This window comes from Acomys minous (assembly GCF_964271855.1).
Source record: "Acomys minous genome assembly, chromosome: 17".
In the NCBI taxonomy this organism is placed as follows: Eukaryota; Metazoa; Chordata; class Mammalia; order Rodentia; family Muridae; genus Acomys; species Acomys minous.
This window is the reverse complement of record NC_140500.1, coordinates 51,618,138-51,642,074: the sequence shown is the minus strand read 5'-3', so window position 1 is coordinate 51,642,074 and position 23,937 is coordinate 51,618,138. Positions and strand designations below refer to the sequence as shown.

General features: G+C 47.0%; 1 protein-coding gene across 5 annotated transcripts in view; it reads right to left on the bottom strand.

Annotated features, from left to right (window-relative positions):
* Positions 1 to 23,937, bottom strand: part of PRICKLE2 (prickle planar cell polarity protein 2) — a 348,904-nt gene that overhangs the window by 15,148 nt on the left and 309,819 nt on the right. For all 5 annotated transcript variants that reach the window (XM_084765612.1, XM_084765613.1, XM_084765615.1 and 2 more), the window contains one exon: positions 22,034 to 22,912. In XM_084765612.1, the coding sequence (XP_084621738.1) occupies positions 22,034 to 22,912 (879 nt within the window). The remainder of the gene's footprint in view (positions 1 to 22,033; positions 22,913 to 23,937) is intronic.

Below are 23,937 nucleotides of genomic sequence, written 5' to 3'. Positions count from 1 at the left end.
TAGAAACAGTTTGGATGAGCTAGCAAGTGAGTGGGGTGCACACGAGAGGCAGGTACAGGGGAGTCATAGCTCTAAAGTTTTTTATTCCTTATTTTTTAGTATTCTGAGACAAGGTTTCTCTGTGTAGCCTTGGCTGTCCGGGACTCACTTTGTAGACCAAGCTGGCCTCGAACTCACAGCTGAGTGCTGTGATTACAGGCATGTGCCACCATGCCTGGCTTACTCTGAATTTTTTCAGATGCGTTAAACTTTTATAAATTGTAGATTTATATTACAAGTATATCTACAGGGAAAGCATTAAGTTTTTACACAGTTCCTTCTTTCGAGGGCACATAACATACTGTGATTCAGGAGATGCCAGCAGTGTAGTACTTCCACTTGACAGGCTACAAACTAAAAACAGAAAAAGATGTGCGTGTTCCCCAAGGTCATGGGTGCCGGTGGGAGTCAACGATGGAGGCGGGAACTAAACTGGCCTCCTGATCTTCTAAGACAGTCCATTTTATACCTTCGGCTGACATGCCAGTCATCCAGAGACCTTCTATAAAACCAGATCCAGGTCCACTAAGTCTAAGGTGGGTCCAAGATTCTGAATTTCCAACAGTCTCCTAGAAGATGTTAACAGCGTTTTTCTGTGGACCACAGTGAGTTTTGTTTTTAATTATTTTTACATTTATGTATGTATGTATGAACGTATGCATGTTTGCATATGTATGAACGAATGTATTAGTGTGTGAGTGTATAAGAAAGTGAAGGTCAGAGGACAACTTGCAAGAGCCGATTCCCTCCTTCTGCCGTGTAGGTTCTGGAGACTAAACTCAGGTTATCAGCAGTTACCTTTGCAAGCTAAGCTATCCTGATGGCCCTATAGGCTACATTTGGAAATGTACGAGTGTAAGCATGAAACAACGGTAAGTACCACTTCTAAGAAGCTGCGCAGTCCGGTGACTAACCGAGATGCTTTCTCTGGGCATATAAAATCCCCATGCTTCCGCTCAGGGAGCCAGGGAGGCACCGAAAGGGGAGACCTGGAGCAGGCCCGTGCTCTTCCCTTTTCTCGTTGCTAGATATGAAACAGCCGGGCGTGGTGGCGCACGCCTTTAATCCCAGTGCTCGAGAGGCAGAGGCAGGCGGATTGCTGTGAGTTCGAGGCCAGCCTGGTCTACAAAGCGAGTCCAGGACAGCCAAGGCTACACAGAGAGACCCTGCCTCGAAAAACCAAAAAAAAAAATAAAAAAAAAAAATAAAAAATAAAATAAAATAAAATAAAATAAAATAAAATAAAAATGAAACAGCCACCACCCAGCACCCTACTTCTGCTGAGGTGCAACGAGGCCAGGACTGGGTTCCTAGAACAGCATACGGATGTCAGACTGGGTCACAGAAACATCTTCCCCTTCCAGTTCCTAACAGCAGCCTGTGCCGCCTGCCTGGCTTCCTGGAGCAACTTGGCCTTGGCTGGGTTCAACTGCTGCCGAGACAGAACAAACGGATGCTCCCGGGTAGGAGCGACGTCCCCTGCAGGGTTCCCCAGGCCATCAAATCTTTCTTCTCCCTCCTTAAAGCCTTCCCTTGGATACAGCTGTGAGTAAAGGAAGCCGTTTGATGGCATCCCCTCTCTGGATTAAGTTGAAAAGAGAGAGGTTTTTGTCATTGTCACTGTTCGTTTTTTTGTTTGCTTGTTTGTTCTGTGAAAGCAAGAAAGTTGTGGAGTTTTTACAGGACCTCTCAAACACAGGTGTGTTTGTCGCTTTTCTTGTCCCATGACAAAACACCTGACAAGAAGCAACTTCAGAGAGAAAAGGTTTATCTCAGCTTGCAGTTCAAGGGAGTGTAATCTATGATGGGAGTGAAGACAGGGCAACAGGTGAGAGAGGTGTGTGAAGACACGCAGGGGGATGGCTGGTTGTCCTGCATCTGCAGTCTGGACCCAGAGAAAACAGGAAGCAGGGCCCAGCTATCAGACCTCATTACCTATTTTGTTACATCATTCTTTTTAAAAAAAAAAATTTTTTTTTTTTGTTCTCAAATCAATGCTCCTGAACGTGATGGCTGAGGGGCTTGCATGTCTCTGTCGTGTGTCCTCCCTGCAGTCCCTGTAGTCCTGCCCTGTCAGTTGACTAGGCTCTACCTTAGCTACATCTTTGCTTTGCATTTGTGCAATTCCATGTGTTGTGTGTTTACAGCATGCTGGGCTCCCCAGGGTGGTGGAAAAGCACCTGGCTTGGAAAGCAGTTCACTCTGCTGCCAAACACCCATGAATAAGTCCCCAAACTCATTCCTCCCCGCGCCGAGCCTGCCTTGCTCTCCTGAATTCCATTTCTTTATCAGAGTTACTCATGGCTTCTCCTCATGGACAGCTAGGGATTTCTATTGTATGGTGTTTCTAAGCCAGGGACCCTACCCTCCTCCAGGCTGGTATGGATTCCTACCGAAGGCACCAGACCCCAGCAAAAGGCAGTTGGCAGAGTCTGTCTTGACAAGAGAGAAAGATGAGACAGTAGCCACCAGGGAGGGAAGACACAAAAACATTTGGGTGAGATGTTTGTAAGTGGAGGGGAGAAAGTATAAGAAGCATTACTTACTTCATTGTTTTCCAGCAGTCCAAACTTATCAGTGCATCTCATGTAGGTGTGGTGGCTGCATTTTGCTCCCCCACTGTATACACCTATAGCCCACTGGTCAGTGTCAGCAGCATATGGGCTGTGTGGCCTGGTCCCAAATCTACAGTCAGAATTTCTGGGAGTGCCACTCAAGCAACTGAGTTTCCACAGGTTCTCCAGGTGAGTCTTATGCCCTCAGCCATCCAAACTACCGCTTCCAAATCATGTAGGTATGAAAAGATATCCAGGGTCTTACCCAGCTTCCGTACTTGTGGGCAACCTTTGGATTTCAGAGCTGGGAAAACTCTGCCTTGCTGGCACCAGGCTAGGTATGAAGATTCTACAACTGGCAAACCCAGGGGCTCTAGCCGGAAGGCAGGCTTTCCAGGACAATTTGTGTCACCTCTCCTGACAGATCCTGGCTGGTGAGGGCTGATGACTTAATTCCCTCGCTCCCGTCACTAAATGTGGTCCACGCACCAATCTACCGAGAATGGACTCAGCAGAGTTGATGGCAACCTAGTTCCCTGGAAACAGTTCAGATGGCTGGTACCCCACAATGGATTTAGAGATCTGGCAGAGAAGGGGACCTGATCTGCCTCCAGCAGGGCTATCTGAGCTCTTCTCTGCCGAGAGCATAGAATCTGAAAATACTAGTCCACTCAGCTCTGGAAGCTCCGATCCCGAAGGAAGGATTGTTTCCATCAAGCACCCAACTTTGAGCTCCTACTTTTTCAATGGCGAACAACTGATACAGTATCTACAAGGATGGCTTGGTTATCTTATAGTCATACAAATACATAATGCATATATGCCTAAGCTCAGCGATCCCACTTCTAGGAATTTATAGCATGGAAAGATTTTTGTAAGCATGCAAACACAAGTCAGAAGTATATTTCAGCATAAATTGAGGCAGTGAAAAGCTGGGGGTTGGGGGGGGAGAAGGCCAGTAATATGGGATGGGTTGAAAGAAGTAGGGACAGGGGCTGGAGACATGGCTCAGAGGTTAAGAGCATGGGCTGCTCTTGCAGAGGACCTGGGTTCTATTTGTAGCAGCTACCTGGTGACTTCCGACCTTCTTAGACTCCAGTTCCGGGGGATCTGACACCCTCCTCCGGAATCTTTGCATACTGCATGCACATGGTACACCGACACACATGCTGGCAAAACACTCATATGCATAAAATAAAAATAAATAAAATGTAAAGAAAAGATCTAGGGACAATGAAATGCTGAACAGCTTCAGATGACTTAGAGCCTGCGCACCAACAAAGACAGACAAAGCATAGGCTACTTTGAAGAAACCCACAAATTGTAAAATGTTAGGACCTTTCAAGTTTTTTAGTTATATATCTGTCAGTGCATGCCTAAAAACAAGTGCCAATGCCATATTAGGTTGGGGAGGGAGATTTATGGGACCATTTTAACTTATATATATTTATAAACATAATTTTTGCTATTAGAAAAAAAAATAAAATCGTATGTAAAACAGTTGGAGGTCTACCCCTTTCACCTTGACCTACCTCCTAAGAGAAGAGGAAGCCCCCCCTGAAGAAGACAAGCATATTTGTTTGGGACCAGGTCTGTCACTTCCAAGATAGCTGCAAGGTTTGCTCTCTACTCACTCATCTCGAGTCTTGGGTGATGTTTTTTTAGGACCTTTTTTTTTTTTGAACAACTAAACATATCTGGGTCCATGGGGAGGCATGAGACACCAGGCAGTTTCAGATCTTGTAGGAATCTCAAAACATTCTAAGTCCACCTATTCTTCAACTTCATCACTCTGAACTCTGAGAAGGGGCCCGGTGTCTCTGCAACTAGTCTGGAGGAGCCATGGGGTCATTGCTATTCGTGAAGCAATGCACGATGAAGTTTACTGTGGCTGCTAAAGACGCCTCTTTCTCGTCATGTGACTATGGGCCGATTTCTCAGCCTCTCTAAGCCCATCCATGCCTCTGTACAAGAGAGATCATCCAATTAACAAGTAGTTTTTGAATGCCACCAAGGGCCAGCCGCATTAAACGCCTGCTGTGTGTGTGTGTCATTGCTGCAGATGCCGGGGCAGCATAAGTAAACGAACAGATGCAATGTCTGGTCTCTTAAGCTACTTTGTCATTACTGTGATAAAATAAACACAGACAAAAGCGACTTAAAGGAGGGTGCATTTTGGCTCATGGTTTCAGGAAATACAGTCCTCCATGACGGGGAAGACACGGCAGCAGGCAAGGAAGGGTATGGTGGCGGGAGCAGGTGGGCTGGCATCCTCGCCCATGGAGCAGAGAGCGAACAGGAGGCAGGCTGGCTGCAAAGCTGCAAGGCTTGCTCCCCAGGAAGTCTCCAACCCCTAGCTGTCCTGCCACAGCTTTCTACCTCTAACCTCATCAGAACTCAAGAGTAGTAAATAATGTTATTCTTATTTTCTGAAAGAGCCTGAAAGAATCTGAAAGAGTCGAAGGGAGGCTAAGAGTGACCCAGACAGAACAACCAGGGCCTGTTCGAATCCTGGCTAAGATGGATGAAGGCTTCAGTAACTAACTAACTCCCAGGCAGGAGGGTACCAAGTGACTGACTGGGAGCTACTCCTGCTCTTCCTGAGGGCTCAGTCAGTGGTCTGCCTGTGATGCCATCCACTATTACTCTCTGCTTGCTACGCTGCTCTGGGACACAATTCAGGACAAGTGGTTTTCTCTCAGCTGCTCCACCACCTTCTTCCTTCTTTTAAATCAAGACAGGGGCTCATCATGTAGCCCAGGATAGCCTCAAACATAATCCTCCCATTTCAGCTTCCTGAGTGCTAGGACTACAGGTTGTGCCCCCCACATCCTGCTCGGCTGCCCATCTTAGCTGAGTTCCCTTTCTAGAGGAGGGCTGTAGGCACTGACTAAACTGGAAAGAGCGTCAGGGTGGTAAAATGGAATAACAGCCGAGGCCAAGCAGGGAGCGAATCCTCTCATGTTTTAGAGGAGTATAGAAGTTCCCTTTTCTCCTTTTCACAGCGGTAGCTCTGCTATTGTGGGTAGAGTCACAGTCTGCTAACAGCGAGGTGGTGGAAGAGGAGAAGGGTAACACTTGAGCTGCAGAAAGGGCTAGCCTGGTCTAAGGTCACTTATGATAGATTTATCAGGGGCATGAACACGCACTTGACAGATCCACACCCACAGTGGCTACTGGTATAAAACAGCGTCCTCCAAGATCCCCTTGTCCAGGCTGTGCTGTCCTCCGCAGCCTTGTGAGAAGGAAAAGGAGACCAGAAAAAAATAGTCCAAGGACAAACACACCACAGGCTTGAGAACAGGAGGGTGAACAGGTAGCTTGAAAGCCTTGTGTCCTTGAACACAGCTGGGAGGCAAATCCTTCCCAAAGCAACACTCGGCTACTGTTTGCCCCATGGTATACGAATGCCCGTGGTGGGAACGGCTAATCAGACACTTCACCCAAGAGAAGACACTCTGGTCCAGCTGGCACTGTGGGTCCCCGGGGCTTCCCCACTCAGTCTGTGACAGAGTGGCTCATCTGAAGCCCTACCATCTTTCTGTCACTTGCTCTTTTCTTCTTTTATTCCTATTTGATGTCTTCTTAATAAACTCAGTCCTTCAAAACCCAAAGGATAGCTACTGTGGCTCGTTTTCCATATGAAACTACAGGACTGAAGAGAGAAAGAGAAAGCCTGAGCTTCTTTAAAAAGCCTACTTAGTGTTATAACGCCATATTACCTTTAAAAGGAAACATGACTACTTCTCACAATATAACCTCTCCACGAAAGGTAATTTTGTGGCAGGATCTTGGTTTTGGAGAATCTTATTATACAGCCCTTTCTAGCCTGGGGCCTGCTATGTAAACCAAGCTGCTATTACACTCAGATCCACCTATCTCTGCCTCCTGCGTGCTGGCGTTTAAAGGTATGCACTACCTCACCCAGCCTACGGCAGGGTTCTGAACCTCATCTCTATTGACATTTGGGGCTGGACGATTCTTGCGGGACTGTTCTGTGTACATATGCTTCATGGCATTACTACAAAAAATCAACCGGGATAATTATACAGTAGGAGTTAACACAGTGTCCCACTTAGAAGGCCTGCCAGCTGTTAGCTCCATTTATGACAGCAGATCTTGGTTGCCTTGGGGATGTACAGAAGCAAGGCTGTGGACAAGAGTGTGGGAGTGGAAGGAATCAGGAACTCAGGAAGGATGGCAACGTGAGAATCTCATGCTAAGTCGTTAAAAAAAGAGACTGTAAGAGCAAAGAAAGCAAGCTGCACGCTCTTGCTAATAGTGGATGTAATGTCCCTTCAAACTCCTGCGGGTCTGACTTGTCCACCACGACAGGCTGCACCTTGAGCCAAAATAAAAGCTTTCTTCCCTAAGTTGCTTTTGTCAGGGTAATTTATTCTTTCTTTCTTTTTTCTTTCTCTTTCTTTCTTTCTTTCTCTCTTTCTTTCTTTCTCTCTTTCTAAACCATAGCAACAAGAAACTAAGACAAGCAGAAAGATGCAGAACTCTGAAAGATGGATGAAGCCTTGTAACTATGACAACACTTATATACAGGGAAAATGCCAACTCTTTAATCTTTCTCCTTAAAAACAAATAGACAGGCCCAAAGCCCTTGGAGCTGGCTGTCCACAGCCAATACCGGCTTGTTTGAGCAAGAGAAGATGATAAACAATGGGGCTGTGTGAATCACACTTCTGTGTAGCCATGCTTTCAAAGCTTACTGCTTGCTCATCTGAAGGGAGGCTTTTGCTCTAGTCCGGTTTATGTCAGCTCTTTGGCTAAGGTGGTATTTGGGATAAAATGGGAATAAACTGTGTGTGAAATCCAGATCTAGCCGGCGCGGAAAGCTGCCCTAAAAAGGGGTAAACTTTATCAATACAATTACCCACAGAAGGAGTTCATAGATAGTTGTTTTTATTCTCGTTTCCACTTTAAATAGCAACTTCTCCCTCACCCGGCACGCGTGCTATTTTTGATCACTGGTTCCGTATGGTCCTAAATATGCTTCCACAGCCTTCCCTTCGAGTCATCTGACTCCTTCCATTTTAATGCACCTGACTAAAGAAAACAGGAGCAGGGCAGTGCCGCCGCCAGAGGAAAACCAGGAGCACCAGGAGGCTACATTTGAATGGGCAAGGAGATGCAGTTTACAATTCCAAACAAAGCTGCATCTTCCCATCTCTCTTACCACTCTGGGCTCCTTTGAGCTCCTGGGACTAGGAATGCTCTCTTCCCCAGGGTCTTCGCACATGTTATTTGTAACCACCCTCTCCTCTCCTCTCCCCTGTCCCTTGCGTTTCAGAACCCAAGCCTGACCATTCTCTGTGTGTGGCTGAACCCTAACATTTTCCTCTTTAATCTGGCTCACTTCTCTCTTTGCACTTACCACAATCTGCTTCTCTCTGTGTTTGCACAGCCCTGTCAGACTTTAAACCAGTTCTCGGCTGCACTTTGAGAGGCTTCCCTTGCCCTCTGGCTCTCAGGTAAGTTTGATCAATGGGAGAGGATGAGATCTGGAAGACCAGAGGCCCAGGCTTTACTGGCCTGGCTCCTTCCTACGAGATACACAGTGGCTGGAGTTTTCTACTTGGGACTAGATTTGCCATCCAGAGGCTGCTTCTAGCTTGCCTTAATTGCCTCTTGAGTGTGGCAGCTATTTCCCACGGGGGCCCTAACCCACAGCCTTATCCATCAATGTGTGCTTGGCCAGCAGCAGGGTGCCTGACACACGGTAGGCACTTAGTAAATATTTGTTGACTAAATGAAAATGAAACAACTCAACACCACAATTCCATGAGATACCACTTCATTCTGTCTAGTTTTTCTCCTTCGGAAAGCAGCTCAGGCTAGATTTTGGTTTGGAAAACAGACAGAGCAGGGCTGCTAAGGCAGCATGGCGTGTTAGAAAGCTAGTCCCTTAGAATAGGTCTGGGGAGGAAGGATGCTGTGTGGGAGGGTGTAGCCGCTTAGGCCATTTCTGCAAATGAGATACATGATATTAGGGACTGAGCTGAAAACAAATAATATCTATAAGGAATGCTCTGGAGCGGCCCCTGAGCTTAGCTGTGGAAGACAATGGAGTTGGGTGGGGCTGACATTCTTTGAGTCCTTAAATTCTTTACCAGAAGTTCTAGGGGCCAGAAGACAGCTGGAATAAAATATGTCCTCTTGCCTCATGTGCTCCATCTGATACTGGCAGACCGAAGTGGGTCACACAGATGCCTACTCACCAAATCACCCCTACAACAAACAGCCTACGGAGACAGAAAAGAGAGCAGAAGCCATCTTCTTCCTGGGAAGTTCTAAACTCCCCAAAGGAGAAAAAGCATCAAACTCAGTGATACTCTGGTGGCAGAAGTCCTGCTTATCTCAGGGATAACGGAGTGATGCTAAAGGGAGCTGGAGGGTGGTGGTGGCGGCGGCAGTGGCAGCAGCAGCAGCAGCAGCAATTGAAAGTGATGCTTTTGACTCCTTACTGATGGTGCAGCTATTGTTGGTAGTGTAGTGGTGTTGGTGCTATGAGGTGGTAGCCACTTTTGCTGGGAGGCTAGTGGGGGCATAATTAGGCCATGGGCTCTGGTCACCTCGTCTAGCTCAGGCAAGATAGGAAAACAGATCTGGTGAGAAAAGGCTCATCTCTCAGAGCTAAAGAGAATTCCAAAACCCCTCAGCCATCAAGGCTGCCTGGTGTGAGAGTTCACACAGGTCAGAGTCACTGGCATCTCCAGATGGCCGAACCTCACACACACTCACTAATTCTGGCACTTGCCTTCTAGCCTTTTCTGTTATAACGGCTCCTAAATTCCATTCAACTTCCCCTCTCCTGTTAAACATATTAAAGCAAGGTGGCAGGAGGTGGGCACCTGGGGTGCCTAAATAAAAGTAACAATAACTTTCCAATATTGAAGTTGCCAGGTGCCAGATGAGCAATAAAAGGGCTACAGGTGTATCTCCTCATGCCTCCCTGTGGCCTCATATGGCCGGATTTACCTTTGGCCAGTAAGCTGCAGGCCTGAGGGCATGGAGCATAGAGCTGGAGAGGAGGAGATACAGAGGAGATGCATGCTAAGCTCAAGCCAAGTGAGTGTTCCTGCTGGGGCAGATGAAAAAGGAAATGGGGCTCTTGCCCCTCCCACCTGGGAGGCTGCTTCACATCACTTTACACCATCCTCTGGGCTGGTCCAGAATGACTTAGAGGAGGGCTGAAGATTTTCAGTGCAACTCCTCATAGCTAGTCTAGTCTCTCTGTCTTGGCATTTCTTATGGTGCCAGCAGACACGGGGCTGTTGGTCTGTGCACCATAAAATGAGTGGAAGCTTCCCCAGCCTCCCCCCACTAGAAACCAGTAGCACCCAGTAGTGATAACCCACAGTGACTCCAAACTTGCCCTCCCATTGACAGCCCCTGATCTAGGCCACATTGCTCCTACCAGGCCCATGTTGGTGGAAGACGGTGTCTCTCCAGTAAAGAGAGGTTGCCCCTCCATCTGGTGGGTGGTGTAGTAGTAGTGTGGCAGTCTGTGTATGCAGGTGTGCATGCACATGTGTGAACAAGCATGTGGGGGGGGGGTGAGAGGGCAATCTCAGGTGTCACTCTTCAGGTGCCATCTGATTTTTTTTTTTTTTTTGAGACTAGGTTTCTTACTGGCCTGGAGCTCAGGAAGTAGGCTGTGTTAGGTAGCCCACGAGCCAAGGGGCTCCCCTATCTATGCCTCTCCAGCACTGGGAATAAGCACATGCCACCATGACTGCCCTCCCCTTTTAATGTGGGATTGGGGGATAGAAATTAGGCCCTTGTGCTTTCAAACACTTGACAAGCTGAGCTCTCCCTCCATAAACCCATTCCATACTAACCAGTTCTCAACTCTTGTGAACCTCTCACCTCACGTAGTTTTGATTTTCACTTTGTTCCTAGAGCCATACAGAACTCTGTTACAGGCTTAGAGCGGCGTGCTGTCCACCTTTTCTGTTGCGTTCATTTGGTGTTTTCAGAATCATCAAATGTTCCTGGCATGTTACTACTCATTTATAATTATTCCATATACGGTATTTAAGAAACATGTCACTCACATGTGATACACAATGAATCCCCTTTCTTTACTCATTGAGATGCTATTTACTATACCAAGAGTGACTTGAAGTTGGACACATTTAGACGGTTTTGATTTTTGGTATGTGTGTGGCTGTGTTTATGAGTTTCTGTGTCCATGGACATCCATGTGACGGCTGGAGGTCAGTGTCCAGTGGCTTCCCTCTAAATTTATATAGCATGTCTCACCAAATCAGGAGCTTGCTTATTGGGAAAACTAATTGGCCAGGAATGTCCAGGCTCCTGTCTCCACTTTCCTACTGTAGGGATCACAGCTACATGCCACCACACTCTGCTGTACAGGGCTCTTGGGGATTCAAAACAGGTCTTTATGTTTGTGTAGTAAGATCTTTGTTAATTGAGCCATTACCCCAGCCCACATTTAGAAGTTCTGAGACACTCCCACCTTCCCCACTTGCTTCTTCTTCTTCTTTTTTTTTTTTTTTTTTTTCCCCTCAACAGGATGCTGGATTCTGGGCACTATAGCGAAGATGGAAGTTCTAATTCCAGATGAACTAGTAAGTAGGGCCATTCAGCTGGATGATGAATGATGCTTTGAGTTTCTAGGACTTAGTAGTCCTTAAACTCAGCGGATCTCTGATGTCTCTGGAGCACAGGCTAAGATCTGTTTCCCCACCAGATCCCTGAGAGATTCTATTTGTGTGTTTTAGGTGACGTCCAGAGCTTTCATGAGAGGCAGACATCCATATAAATATGATGCAAGTGGATCCCTGGACTACCCAGGAGGACAGAGTGAGTGATTGGTTATTTACAGGAGAAACACATTCTCCAAAGGGCTGGAGAATGGTTTAATCAGTGAAATGCTTTGTTATGCAGGCATGAGTATCTGCATTCAGAGTCCTAGCACCAAAATAAGAGCCAGGTGTGTTCGTACACACCTGCAACCTCAGCACTGCTGCTGCTGCTGCTGCTGCTGCTGCTGGTGGTGGTGGTGGTGGTGTGGCATCAGAGACAGGAGGATCTCAGGAGCCCACCAGTCACCCAGCCTCATTGAATGGATGAACACCAGGTTCAGTGAGCAACTGTGTCTCAAAAACTAAGGTGGAGCAATGGAAGAAGACACACCATGTCAGTCTCTAGCACACCCACCCACATATGTACATACACAGACACCCCTCCACACACGGAGAAAGAGGAATGCACTCCTTAAAGCTGGACCCGGGTTCGAATCACATCAGAATGCCATCATTCTTGGAGGAACTAGCTCTAAGGTAAAGGAGGGGAGGACAGATGGGTAAAGCTTGGTACTAACACCAGAGTGAGTGCAAGCGATGCTGCAGGTGACCATGGGAAGGTTGGGGCTGTGCAAGCTTTGAGACAGTTGATGGCTTGTCTTTAGGGCTGGCTCATTTTTATAGGAAAAGGGAGGGTGCCAAAATGTTTTGTTGTTGTTGTTGAATCAATTTTTCTAGTGTCGTTCCTCTGGAGATCAAGTGACTAAAGTCAGCAACCCTTTCTCTCTTGTCAGCAGCCATGGTTACTTACTTTCGGCTGAGCTGACTGTCTGTACCCCAAAGAGGTTATACGCATGCCTCCCGAATAGTTAGCAAACACTGAAACTTCCCTGGACTCAGAGAATGCCAGCAAGATCAGGTGTAGCATGTGGCGGAGGTACACTGGCCACTCTGGACTGGATTCTAGCCCATCTCTCTGGATTCTGTCTTCCTCTCTCACTTGCTCTGAGACTGTCCCCTATTCTCCTGTATACCAGGAAAATGACCTGGAAATGAAAGTCAAGAACAGACCCTCCCATGACTTTTATTCTCTCCATTGTCACCTGGCATTCTCCCCCTCTCCCCCTCTGCCCCCCCTCTGTGTGTGTGTGTGTGTGTGTGTGTGTGTGTGTGTGTGTGTGTGTGTGTGTGTGCACGCGTGCGTGTTCACACGTTTGTGTAGGGATGACTTCAGAGCCTAAAATGCCAACAAGATAACTCAGCTCCATGACAAGAAGTCACCTCAGGTGAAGGCATGTCCACAGCCATGTCACATTAGTGAATCTGAGAAGGTTGGCTCTATCCAATCCATCTTAGCAAACATTCTGGAAGCCTATATTAAGATCCGTTTAGGATCATCTCTCTCAAACCAGGGCTTTTGTCACACTTGATGTCCAGTTCAGATTGTAGGGCTTTGAGAGGATGGGATCAGTTTAAAAGGATAGTCGCAGAGGGGAGGAACGATACAGTAAATTAAAAACCACTGGTTTCACCTTTTCCTCTAAATACATGACCCAATTTCCTTTTGGGAACTTCTGTGGTGTGAGAATAAGGAATGTCTCCCACAGTATTTGGACACTAGATCCCCAGTTAGTAGTGCTTTTTGGGGAGGTTATGGAACCTTCAGGAGGAGAAATAATGTCACTGGGGTGGGCTTTAATGGCTTAGTTTTACCTCACTTCCTGTCCCCCCAACCCTACTACCATTATATGGATAAAAATGGGCTCAGCCAGTTCCCTGCTTCAGCTGCTATGTTTTCCCTTAATGTCTCCGATTTGAATCCTGTGCCTGCCCACTTATGTCAAGGCATAATATGGTAATTAGGGGGCCCTTCAGCTGAGGATGCTGTTGCCTTTATTGTCATGCGTACAATGAGGTTGGATGGGTCCTTTGCTCACCATGCCTTCTCACCTGAGGAACTCTATCCCTCTGGGACTGTAGGCAAGATAAACCCTTGTTTCCATAGGATGCTCTTGGTCATGATGTTATATCATACCAACCAAAACGTAACTAGCAGTACCCTCCATCTCCCACAGTAATGAAGGGTTGACATCTCCGCCTAGTCCTGGGCTGGGCATGTGATTAACTTCTTCTGGCCATGGAGGTCGATTTAAGAATTGTTAAGTGATCGAAGTCAGGCCAATGAGATTTTAATTCTGGACTGTGGGGCAGGACTACTGAAAAAAGCATTCTCTTATTGGATACTAGGGGATAGAGCTGCTGACAACTCCCTTCACCATCTTATGTAACTTAGCAACCTGGCTTGGGCTATACTTACACCCGTCTCCAAACCCAGCACCTAGCAACCTTCTGGCAGCTTGGGTTCCCCACTTGCATAGCACCACACACCTGCTTCAGACAATGGGAATGAGTCGCTCCCATAGCAAATGCCTTGATCACATCCAGTTTTTATTCAAACACATGGTAAAACACAAAGTGGGAACTGTGGGCAAAGGATCCATCCAGCCTGATCAGGTTTGGGGGTGTGCCGATAAGGGCAATGAGGTCCTTGAGTGAAGGGTTCCCTAATTGCTACCTCATGCCTAGCCATAACTGGGCATGCGTATGATTCAAACCAGATGCTTCATGGGAAAGGATGTGAGGAGCGAGCAAACATTATATAATGCAAGATTGTTACTCAAAATAGAAAACCACCCTAATACCTCTATCTCTTGAACCCCAGAAAGAGAAGCTCCAAATAATAATCAGGTACCTTGAGTACCCTCACTTATTCTTTCCTTCCCTTCCCTTTCCTTTTTTTTTTCCCCTTTCCTTTTCTTTCCTTGGTTTTTTAAGCCAGGGTTTCTCCGTGTAAGAGCCCTGGAGGTACTGGAACTCACTCTGTAGAGACTAGACTGGCCTCAAACTCATGGAAATCCACTTGCCTCTGCCTCCCAAATGCTGGGATTAAAGGTGTGCACTACCACACCTGGGGTATTCATTCTTTCTAATCTGTTCTGTGGCTTTGCTTTTGAATAATTACCTTGCTACCTTATAATCTGTGTGGACTTTTATTTCATTCTTGAGGAAGAGGCCAAGAACTTGGAAACATATGGTGCAGACCCTGACCACTGGTAATGCTTGCAAACAAGAGTTTGTATGCCAGCACAATGACAATCCTGAAGGAGTCCCCAGGCCCATCCCATGGTGACCCTGGGGCCATTGGTCAGGATTCAAGTGAGTTCTAGGTTTTCGAATGTTCCACTCCAAATAGTATTCCCAAACACCTGACTGTGGGTGCAATGTGGTCAGCCAGCATGAGACAGGCCTCAGCTAGCATAGTGTCCACTTGCCATGATGTCTCTGACATGCTGGGCTCTCTTCTGGAACTGTGAGGCGAGACAAAGCCTTTCTTCTTTAAGTTGCTTTTGTCACAATATGACGAGTAACTAACATAGAAATTAAAAAAAAAAAAAAAAAGAAAAAGAAAAAAGAATCAGGGCCAGACGTTTCCTGAGCATGTCTGAGGTGTGGCCCCTCAAATGGTGCCAACTGGTTAAAGAGGTTTTGCTTCAGTATTTAAATAAAGAAACTGGGCTAGAGAACAGAAGCCTGGTTATACAGAACAGAAGAAAACGTTCCACCTCAGGGGCAATATGGAACTGTTTTGCATTATAAGGATTAAAAAGCATTTCAGACATTCCTGGGAGAGTGAGATGTGCCAGGGGTTGCTTCAGACTCTGAAGCTGTTGTTTGCAACTTCTCTAGTTGCAACCAACCCTGCCTCTGGCTATCGATGGCTTCACATTATGGACCACTGAGTTGCCCCTTCTCCAGGTAAGGAGACGAGGGTACAAATGACATAAGGTGCTGTGGCTGTGACAAGAAGGAAGCCTTCAGATTTCTTCTTGGAACTAGGCCCGCCACACAAGCACTTTGCACTGATGTGGGCACAAGTCAGCAGTTAGGAAGCCGCAAGTCTCACTCAGCACTAGTATTTCACAAGCCAATCTTCCTCAGGCTCTAGGACCCACCGCCCATGTTACTGCAAACTGCTGCCCATTTCTTCTCCTAGTCTTCCTCTTTTTGAACTTTACCATTTATATCATGAACACTGTACTCTGGACTGCCTCCTAGGACGTCCTCTGAGGCCACACAATGCTCATAAAACTGTTATGGCCATCTTGTCAAAGTGTAGATCAAATGGTGTCACCTTGCTCCTTTCTTGGCAGGATATTTTAAGGGCTAGCCCATGGCTCTTGGAGGTCTATGCCTTTAAAATAGCTTCAAACAGCTCAGACCAATCCTGCTCTTGCTTTCCCTACCAGGCTTATGACTGTGTTCCAGCCAGCCACAAGGCCTCCCTTTAGGTCATACTTTCCGGATCCTTCTACCACAGGGCCTTTGCACATGCTGCTCTTCATACTCCTCATATGAATCCCTTTACTGTATCTCTTTTTCCTGATACCCTCTCTGATTGCCCATCTACCCCAACATTCCTCCTCAGTCCCATACTTACCACCTACAATTCTACATCGCTCATTTGAACAGTTACTGTCAGCTCCCCTAGAAACAGGCAGAGACGGTCCAGGCTCACTTTAGCTCAGTAGCACATCCTTAGCAGCACTCACAGGCAGTTGTCCCTACTAATGCCAGCAGCCACAGATGTCCTATGGACACTTGCAGGGTGCTGGGCACTGTTCTAAATTCTTGATAGGAATTAACTCAATTCCCACAGCCATCCTGACATTACAATTTAAAGATGAGGACAATGAGGCAGGATTAGGTAAGCCAGCCTATGACTTCAGTAGACTGTTTATAGCCTGCGCTCTCATTCAGCCGGCGGTAATTCACAGATCAGGCACTCAAGCCACATACACCGTATGAAGGAGAGGCTTAGTGCAGAAGTCACTTTTCTCTTTCCCAGACTCCATGCATCTGTATTCCCTCAGGTCTTGCTGCTCTAAGCACCTCCTGCAGGAAGCAGCTACTCCTTGAGGACCATTCTTAATCATATTCTTCTTCATCAAGAAGCTCCAACAAGGACCATCTCATAGCCTACAGCTGTCCAGTGATAACGGCTTCTGCCGGGGGCTTCCAGTCCCAATCCTACCTCTGCCACACACTTGGGCCCAATGTAGACCATAGCCCTTGACCCTTAACTTGTAGCTATGACCTTATTCCATTATCTTATTTGTGTTTCTTGCCTAGGCACTAATCCCCTGGACCATTTGTCCTGGTCTCCCTTGTCTTCCTAACCCTGACCAGTCTTGGCACATCATCTCTGCCTGATGCCTCTGCCTTGGCTTTATTGCATGCTTGTCCTCTTATGCTTTCCCAGGGTCAGACCAACACACACACACACCAGCTTGAGCAGGGAAAGGAGGCCTTGTTCCTTCAGATAAAAACCCTCTGGCTGTGTTCACTGCCCTTCTTGCAAGGACAGCTATCAGGGCAGTCTGCAACACCTGGGTTCAAGTCTTTGCCACTTCTTAGAACTTAGATGAAAGAAGTGAAGCTCCATGGCATGAGCTTCAGCAATTGACAACGTCCAGGAATGTCAGTGTTCTCATCTGTGAAATGGGCTGTGATGGTGGCTTATTCTCTGAGGGCTGTGAGGTTTCAAAAATATGAAGCATGTAAAGGTGTCAGCATGTTGGCTTATGCCCAGTGGTCTGCTCCGGTCACCAGTATCACTATGAGCACCTTCAGATGGCGTATGGGAAGAGCAGGGGTAAGGAGCTTCACGATGCTCCCAAATTGATGTTTACCCAGTGGTAACTGTGCCTTCCTGAGTCACTCAGCGGTAGCAGACAGCATAGACTGTGTTTTCCACAGAGAAGGGCGTGCACGCTTCCAGTTCTAAACAACCTGGGCAGTGCCAGGGCCCAGATCAGACGCTGGCAAGTGGCTGAGTTGAGCTTTTAGAAAGATCTGTTCTAAAGAACAATGCTGTCTGCCAGATTAAACACTGAACTTACTCAATAACTTGACTTGCCATCCTCAGAAGGAAAAATAAATCCATTATCTTGAACCAGGCTTTAGAGGCATGACCAAAGGAGTTAGCGAATTATACCTGTAACTCAGTCTATGACTCTGAGGCTTAAAAATTCATGGATGGTTTAGGTCATTGTCTCTCCCAAAAAGACTACTAAATGTTCTGGCAGACTTCAAATGCATGATTGTGGATCAGCAAAGAGGCGACCAGCTTTCTTCATCTTTCAAAGCTATATCTCAGGCGTAGGGCTCTGCGGGGAAGGGTGGAAAAGGCACCTGCGCTGTGTTACAAGGAGCACCAGAAGTGGTGCTTGCAATAACAGCTATCGTTTTTATACCTTGCTGTGGTGTCTGAGAGGCTCATGAAAAATCAAGGGCACAAAGCTACTTTCTTTAATTCCCTGATTTACATATGGCCTCCTGCTTCTTGGGGAAAGATGAGGCCACGGGGGTGGGGGTGGGCATTTCTACACAAAGCAAACCCACACACTGGTGGGCACTAGGAGAGGGGTGCAGCCGAGTCATCCTACAGTGTGTTTTAGAGGAAAAAGAACTAAGAATATAAACTTTTCAGTACCCGTTTCAGAGGGTTACATGTGTTTCTTGGATTTAATTGCACCCATCATTTAATTGTCACAAAATGCCTACAGAGGTAGCGTTAATTGTCATTAAATTCCAATTCCTAGAGAAACGAGTCTCAAGAAATGTAGTGACTTGTTTTGAAGCTGCAGGTCTCCTGAGCAATGAAGTGGAGCTATGCCTGATAGAAGGAGCCTCAAACCCAGCTGCTCAGGAGGCTGAGGCAGGAGGATTACGAATCCAAGTCTGCCTGGGTAATTGAGTAAGACCTTTCCTCAAATAATCGGTGACAAGAAAAAGGAGGTGAGGGCGCAGCTCAGTGGTAGAGTACCTGGGTTCAATCCCTAGCCACACATTAAAAAGTAAATGAAAGGATATCTGAACCTAGAGACTATAAAAGATGTATCTCGGTGGGTAGAGTGTGGTACCAAAGCCCTGGGGTCACTGCCCAGCATCTCACAAACTAGACGCGGAAGCACACTCCTGGGATTCTAGCACTAGGACTCAGGAAAATCAATTGAAGGTCATTCTCAGCTACTAATGAGCTTGAGGTCAGCCTGTGATACACAAGACTCTGTCTAAAATAAATAAATAAATAAGTAAAAATAAATATTTTAAGAAAATTTATAGCAGAACCATAAACTCCCAACCTACTAGTTTTAACTAGTGGCTGAAAATCCATAAGACCCAGGCTTGCACAAGAGCTTCCTGAGACCAGCAGTGGGATGAACCCTGCACACATACCACACTCTCACGCTGTCCTTTAATCTAGCAGGATTATCATTAGCCTCACGCAGCTAATGCAATTTAAATTAATGAAAAGGAAATTTAAATTTCAGCCTATTGCTGCTGCACCAGTGACGGCTCATCTTGGCTGTCAACTTGACTGCGCCTGGAATTAACGGAAACTCGAGCTGTTGGGCCACTCACTCCTGTGGAAGCTTCTCTATCAGATTATTTGAAGTAGGGAGACTCACTCTAAATCTTGGTGGCATCAATCAGCCGAAGCCCAGACCAAAGGACACGGAAGAAGGAAGCTGTGCTGCTTGCCTGCTCGCCGCACTTTCACCAGCGAGTTCTTCTATCCTGTCCCTGTCCTTCACCGGTGTTAGGACCCGTTTCTCTGGGAATCCAACCCAGACTGAAGACCAGCAGCTCTCCAGGAATCTTCTAGGCCTTTAGCTCCAGATTGGGACCCATCAGACATCCAGCCTTACAGACTAAACAACTACTGACTTCTCGGCATCTCCAATATGGGACAGCACTTGTTGGACTGCCCGAACCTCATCCTGTAGCCTAGACTAATAACTCCCCACACCCTTCCTCGTATGTATGTATGTATGTATGTATGTATGTATGTATGTATGTATGTATATATATGTATATCAGTTCTGTTCCTTAAAATAACTCTGACTTACACAGCACGTATATCTTACCTATAGACCAATGGTCTGTGATGTTCATTACATTTAATCTTAATCTAATTTCAATAGTTGCACGTGCCTCCTGGCTACTACAGTGAGCAGTCCCAACCTCCTGAATCTTTGCTCTCAGCCTCATCACACACAGCTTAGGGTTTCCTTTCAGAAATCGGAGGTAGAGGAACGCTGTCCATTGATGACGCTCTGAGAACCAAGGGAGCAAACACCCCATAGCCTCTTCCTTAGATGTGGAGACTGTGTTCTTCCTTTCTCAGATTCCTATGCTTTGGCCCCTGATTTCATCCTAAGGTCTTCTAATATGGGACAGTTATGGTCCCAACAGACAAACCCTGTTCTAAGACATCTGTTCTAAGACAATGGCACACATCCTAACAGCAAGGAGCTGGGCTCCATCTCTGTTGAGCTGTGCTGCAGAGGGCCTGCAGAGGAGGCTGAGGTGCGTACATCTTAATCACATGTCCCGGTGGGTCTAGGGCAAGTGGTCCTGCCTAAGAAACCCAGCTTCTGAGGCAGAAGTACATATTTACCTATGGTCCTCTTAAATAATTATAGCACACAAATGTTCCCAGGCAGTACTTGCTGCACCGATTGCTTATTTCTGCAATATCAGGCAAGATGCTTATTCACCAAAGTCTCCCATCTGAAACACGGGGTAAGAATAGCTGAGCTCTATCTTCTGGGACAAGTGGAAACACAGTAAAAGCATTTGAGGAGAGATAAAAGGTAAAATTCATGGTATGGACAGCCTATACAGACTGTGTTTTTAACTGCTATGAAAGATCTAATCTAGCGGGGTTCATATGGTGGCGGTGGCAGCTGGATTAAGAAAAAGCATGGCTCTGAAGCTAAGGGACTGTCCCTGTTCCATCCCTAGAACACTTGGGTCAACAGCCAGTCTTGGATGGGAGGGGTCATCCAGGCCCTACTCCTCCCTGTGAACTCTTGGCTACTGATGGATTTGGAAGGATGAGGAGTCATTCTCTTTAGATGTGTATGCACCAGGCTCTATTGGATAGCTCCATGCTCATGGTCACTTGGACAATCCTGGTTAAAACTCAGAGGGTCTCGAAACACAAATACGCAAACATGGAAAAGGGCCCTACAGGGAGGAGGGGACGTTAGCAGGGGTAGGAGGGAGGTGACAAGTTTGGGCACAAGAGCAATCAAGCTATACTATATCCATGTACGAAACCGTCAAAGGATTAATTTAATTAATTTGAAAAAGCTGGGCAATTCTAAAACTTCCTCGTTCTGATTTTCCAGCTCAGAAATAAGAATAATAATATGTTTTCCTTGTAGTGTTCTAAAAACGAAACTAATAGCTAATATCCGTGTTGTGCCCAGAACAACAGTTGACATGTGGCATGACTGGCGTGTGGTAAGAACTGTATGTGCTAGCTAAAATATTCGTGCTTACGGCAACTGATAGCTGGTGCTGAGCCACAGCTGAGCCCATCAGACAGGACTAACAGAGTTTATCACCTATATCCACAGTCCAAGGACGCTTAAACCCATGGCCTACAAGGCCTCAAGAACCCCAGGAGAGCTACGAATGTGGCTTGATACATTTGCAGATGCCATTTCCCTGCAATGTCAAAATGTTGTGGATCGCAGGCCCATCTTTGAGTGTGGGACCTGCTATGAAGGTACAGCTGTGACTCCGGCTCTTTGCTATGAGAGAGGCAGACACTGAGTAGACATCCCAGCGCTTTCTTACCAAGCTGCAGGCCAACACGTGGCTCTGCTGAGCTTGACTGAAACACTCCCAACAAAAATGACTCACCAGTTGAGTCTTAAACAGCACTCTGGCTTGTTTGCATACCCTGGTAAGTAAGATAAGCACACGGAACACGCATTTGGATATTAAAGCCATGGTCATCTTAGGCAACTATCTTATCTCTACGGCCAGCTGGAAAATCATTGGAGACAGTATCCCGAGATAGTCTCCCTTCTTCCTGTCTGTTTTAGTCAGCTTTTTTCCTCATCTGTGTGTGTGTACGTGTGTGTGTGTGTGTGTGTGTGTGTGTATACATACATATATATATATATGTATGTGTATATATATATATCTTACATATTTATTTGTATATATTTGAGATACTGGGGTTTTAAAAAAAACCTTGGAAACTGGGTTCCTTAAACAACACCAGGCTAGGGCACTTATATCCCAGCTGTGTGGGAAATACCACCACCGCCTTATGGCTACACTTTCCCACGAATGCTGTTGGCCAACATGCTGCCTTACCCATGGCCAGAGCTCCAACTCAGCTATATACCCTCTCCTCCCCCTTCCCCCGCCTCCCATACCACAATGTTTCTCTCTAGCAGGGCAAAGGCAATGATGGGCGGGCATGGTAAGATGATACATCAGTCTGAATGTCACCAGAAGAGACTGACTTGCCACATGATCTCCAGAGCCTCATAGGGCAAACTGAAGTCAGACCCCAGAGGAGACACTATTCCTCCCTTGTCTCTTTCCTTTACACTGGTAGTAGCTGCCCACCCTTAAACCTCACCATATATCACAGGCATCCAGACTTTGGACTCAGGCTTTCTCTGTCAAAGACAGAGCTATCTGACACTTGGGTCGACCTTCCTCAACAGCTGCTGAAGGAGGCCATTGTACAGCAAATTACTGTACTACCAAGGACAGGCCTACCTGTTGCATTTGACAGGGCCAGTGATTCCATAGAGCCACGAGGAGTCTGTTCGGTGGGTGTCATGTCCTCTGTGTATTTCAGGGAACTGAGTGGACGACGGGGACGGCACTGCTGAGTAGATATGCCACCTTCTTCTTCTTCCTCCTCCTCCTCCTCATACTTGGGAACAGGGATGCTGCCTCGGGTTTCACTAAAGCTTTGGCTGGACATATCGCTGTAGCTCTCCTGGGACATCAGCCTCCCTGGGTAATAGTCCTCACGGCATTCCTTGATAAAGCTGCCGCCGTGCCCCTTCATGGCCATCGATGAGCTTCTCTTGGGGTTGCTGAAGTGCTTGGCCCACATGTCAGGCTGGGCTCCTGCTCCCTGCCCTCCTGGACTGTAGGAAGTTCTGATGTTGCACTGGCTGAGGAGCTGTAAAGGGCTCTGGGATGGGTTCTGTTCCATCTTGTTCCCGTAGTGGAAGGGCTCATCCCGGCTCCTCCAAATGGGGTCACGGTTGAGGCTGGGCGTCTGGCTGGACAGGCTGAGGAGATCCATCTGCGCCGACAGGGGGTCCACATCAGCTGAGAGCCTGTTAGAACTCACCTGCAGCTGGCTGTGCTGGCTCAGCATGGCCTCTTCGGTCTTGCCCTTGTTCTTGCCGATTTTGGCACTGCGGCGAGACTCCTTGGCTCTGGCATTCTGGAAGGCTGAATCGGATGAGTCAGAGCCATTGGGGTCCTCCCCAGCACTGCAGGCCCGTGAGCAGAATATCTGGCCTTGCTTTGGGAGGAAGGGTCGTCCCAGGAGGGACTTCTTACAATGAGCACAGCAGAAACAGCTCTCTGTCGCATGCCAGTGTTGGCCGTCATAGGTCATCTGACCTTGGTCAATCCCTGGGAAGCAAGAGACAGAGAGGAGGCTGAGGGGCGTACTGAGCACCACAACACTGAGTGGAACATCACCCCACAAAAGAAACTATGGTAGTTGCTCCTCCGTCAGGCCCTGTGCAACTAGTGCTCACACCCTGTGACACCTTATCCTGTCAGCCAGTGGACTTCCCAACTTCCCTCGCTAGCAGCGTGGAGAACCTAGATCAGAAACAGCTTAGCCATGGATTCTGCCAGAGACACAATTTTCCCCAAATAGCAACAGAAGCTGAACATCCCTAATCGGAAAAATCCAAACTCAAAATGTTTCAAAAGCCAAAAGTTCGGTGTCAACAAGATGCTGCAAGCAGAAAATTCTGTATAATAAAACTGCTTTGCACATAAAAGTATTTAAGATGGCATATAAAAATATCTTGCGATCATATGCATAAGCTGTACAGGAAACATAAATGAGTCCCATGTTTAGACTTGCATCCTATCCTTCAAGCACCTCATTGTAGACTGCATGGCTCTAAAAGCTGAACTACTTTTGCTCGCAGACAGGTTAACTAAAGGCTATTCAATCTGTGATAGCACTATCCTGATGAAACACCCAGTTGTGTGAGGTGAGTGTCTGTCTACCACTGCTTCTCTCTTCCAGATGAGGAAACGGAGACACAGAAGGTTAACGACTAACGTATACAATCAGGCATCGGAGATCAGATCTGCCCTCAGAAGTCTCGCTCTAAACAACTCTAACAGTCCTGTCTTCTTGACTCTCCTCAGGTATCTGGTGAGCACTCTCCATGCCTTCTTGGCCACAGCCGAAGGTAGCCCCGGTTGCATCTCCACTTTTTCTTTATAGTGTTAATATTCTTACAAAAGAGACCCAAGTGGAGCTTGCTCATCCTCTCTGCCATGTGGAGACACAGCAAGATGAGCTCTGAGCCTGAAAGTGAGTCTTCCCAGACACCAAATATGCCAGGTCCCTCACTGTGGCCTTCACATGCTCTCGCCTCTCAATGGCTTCATCTGCCCTCTTTTAATGGGAA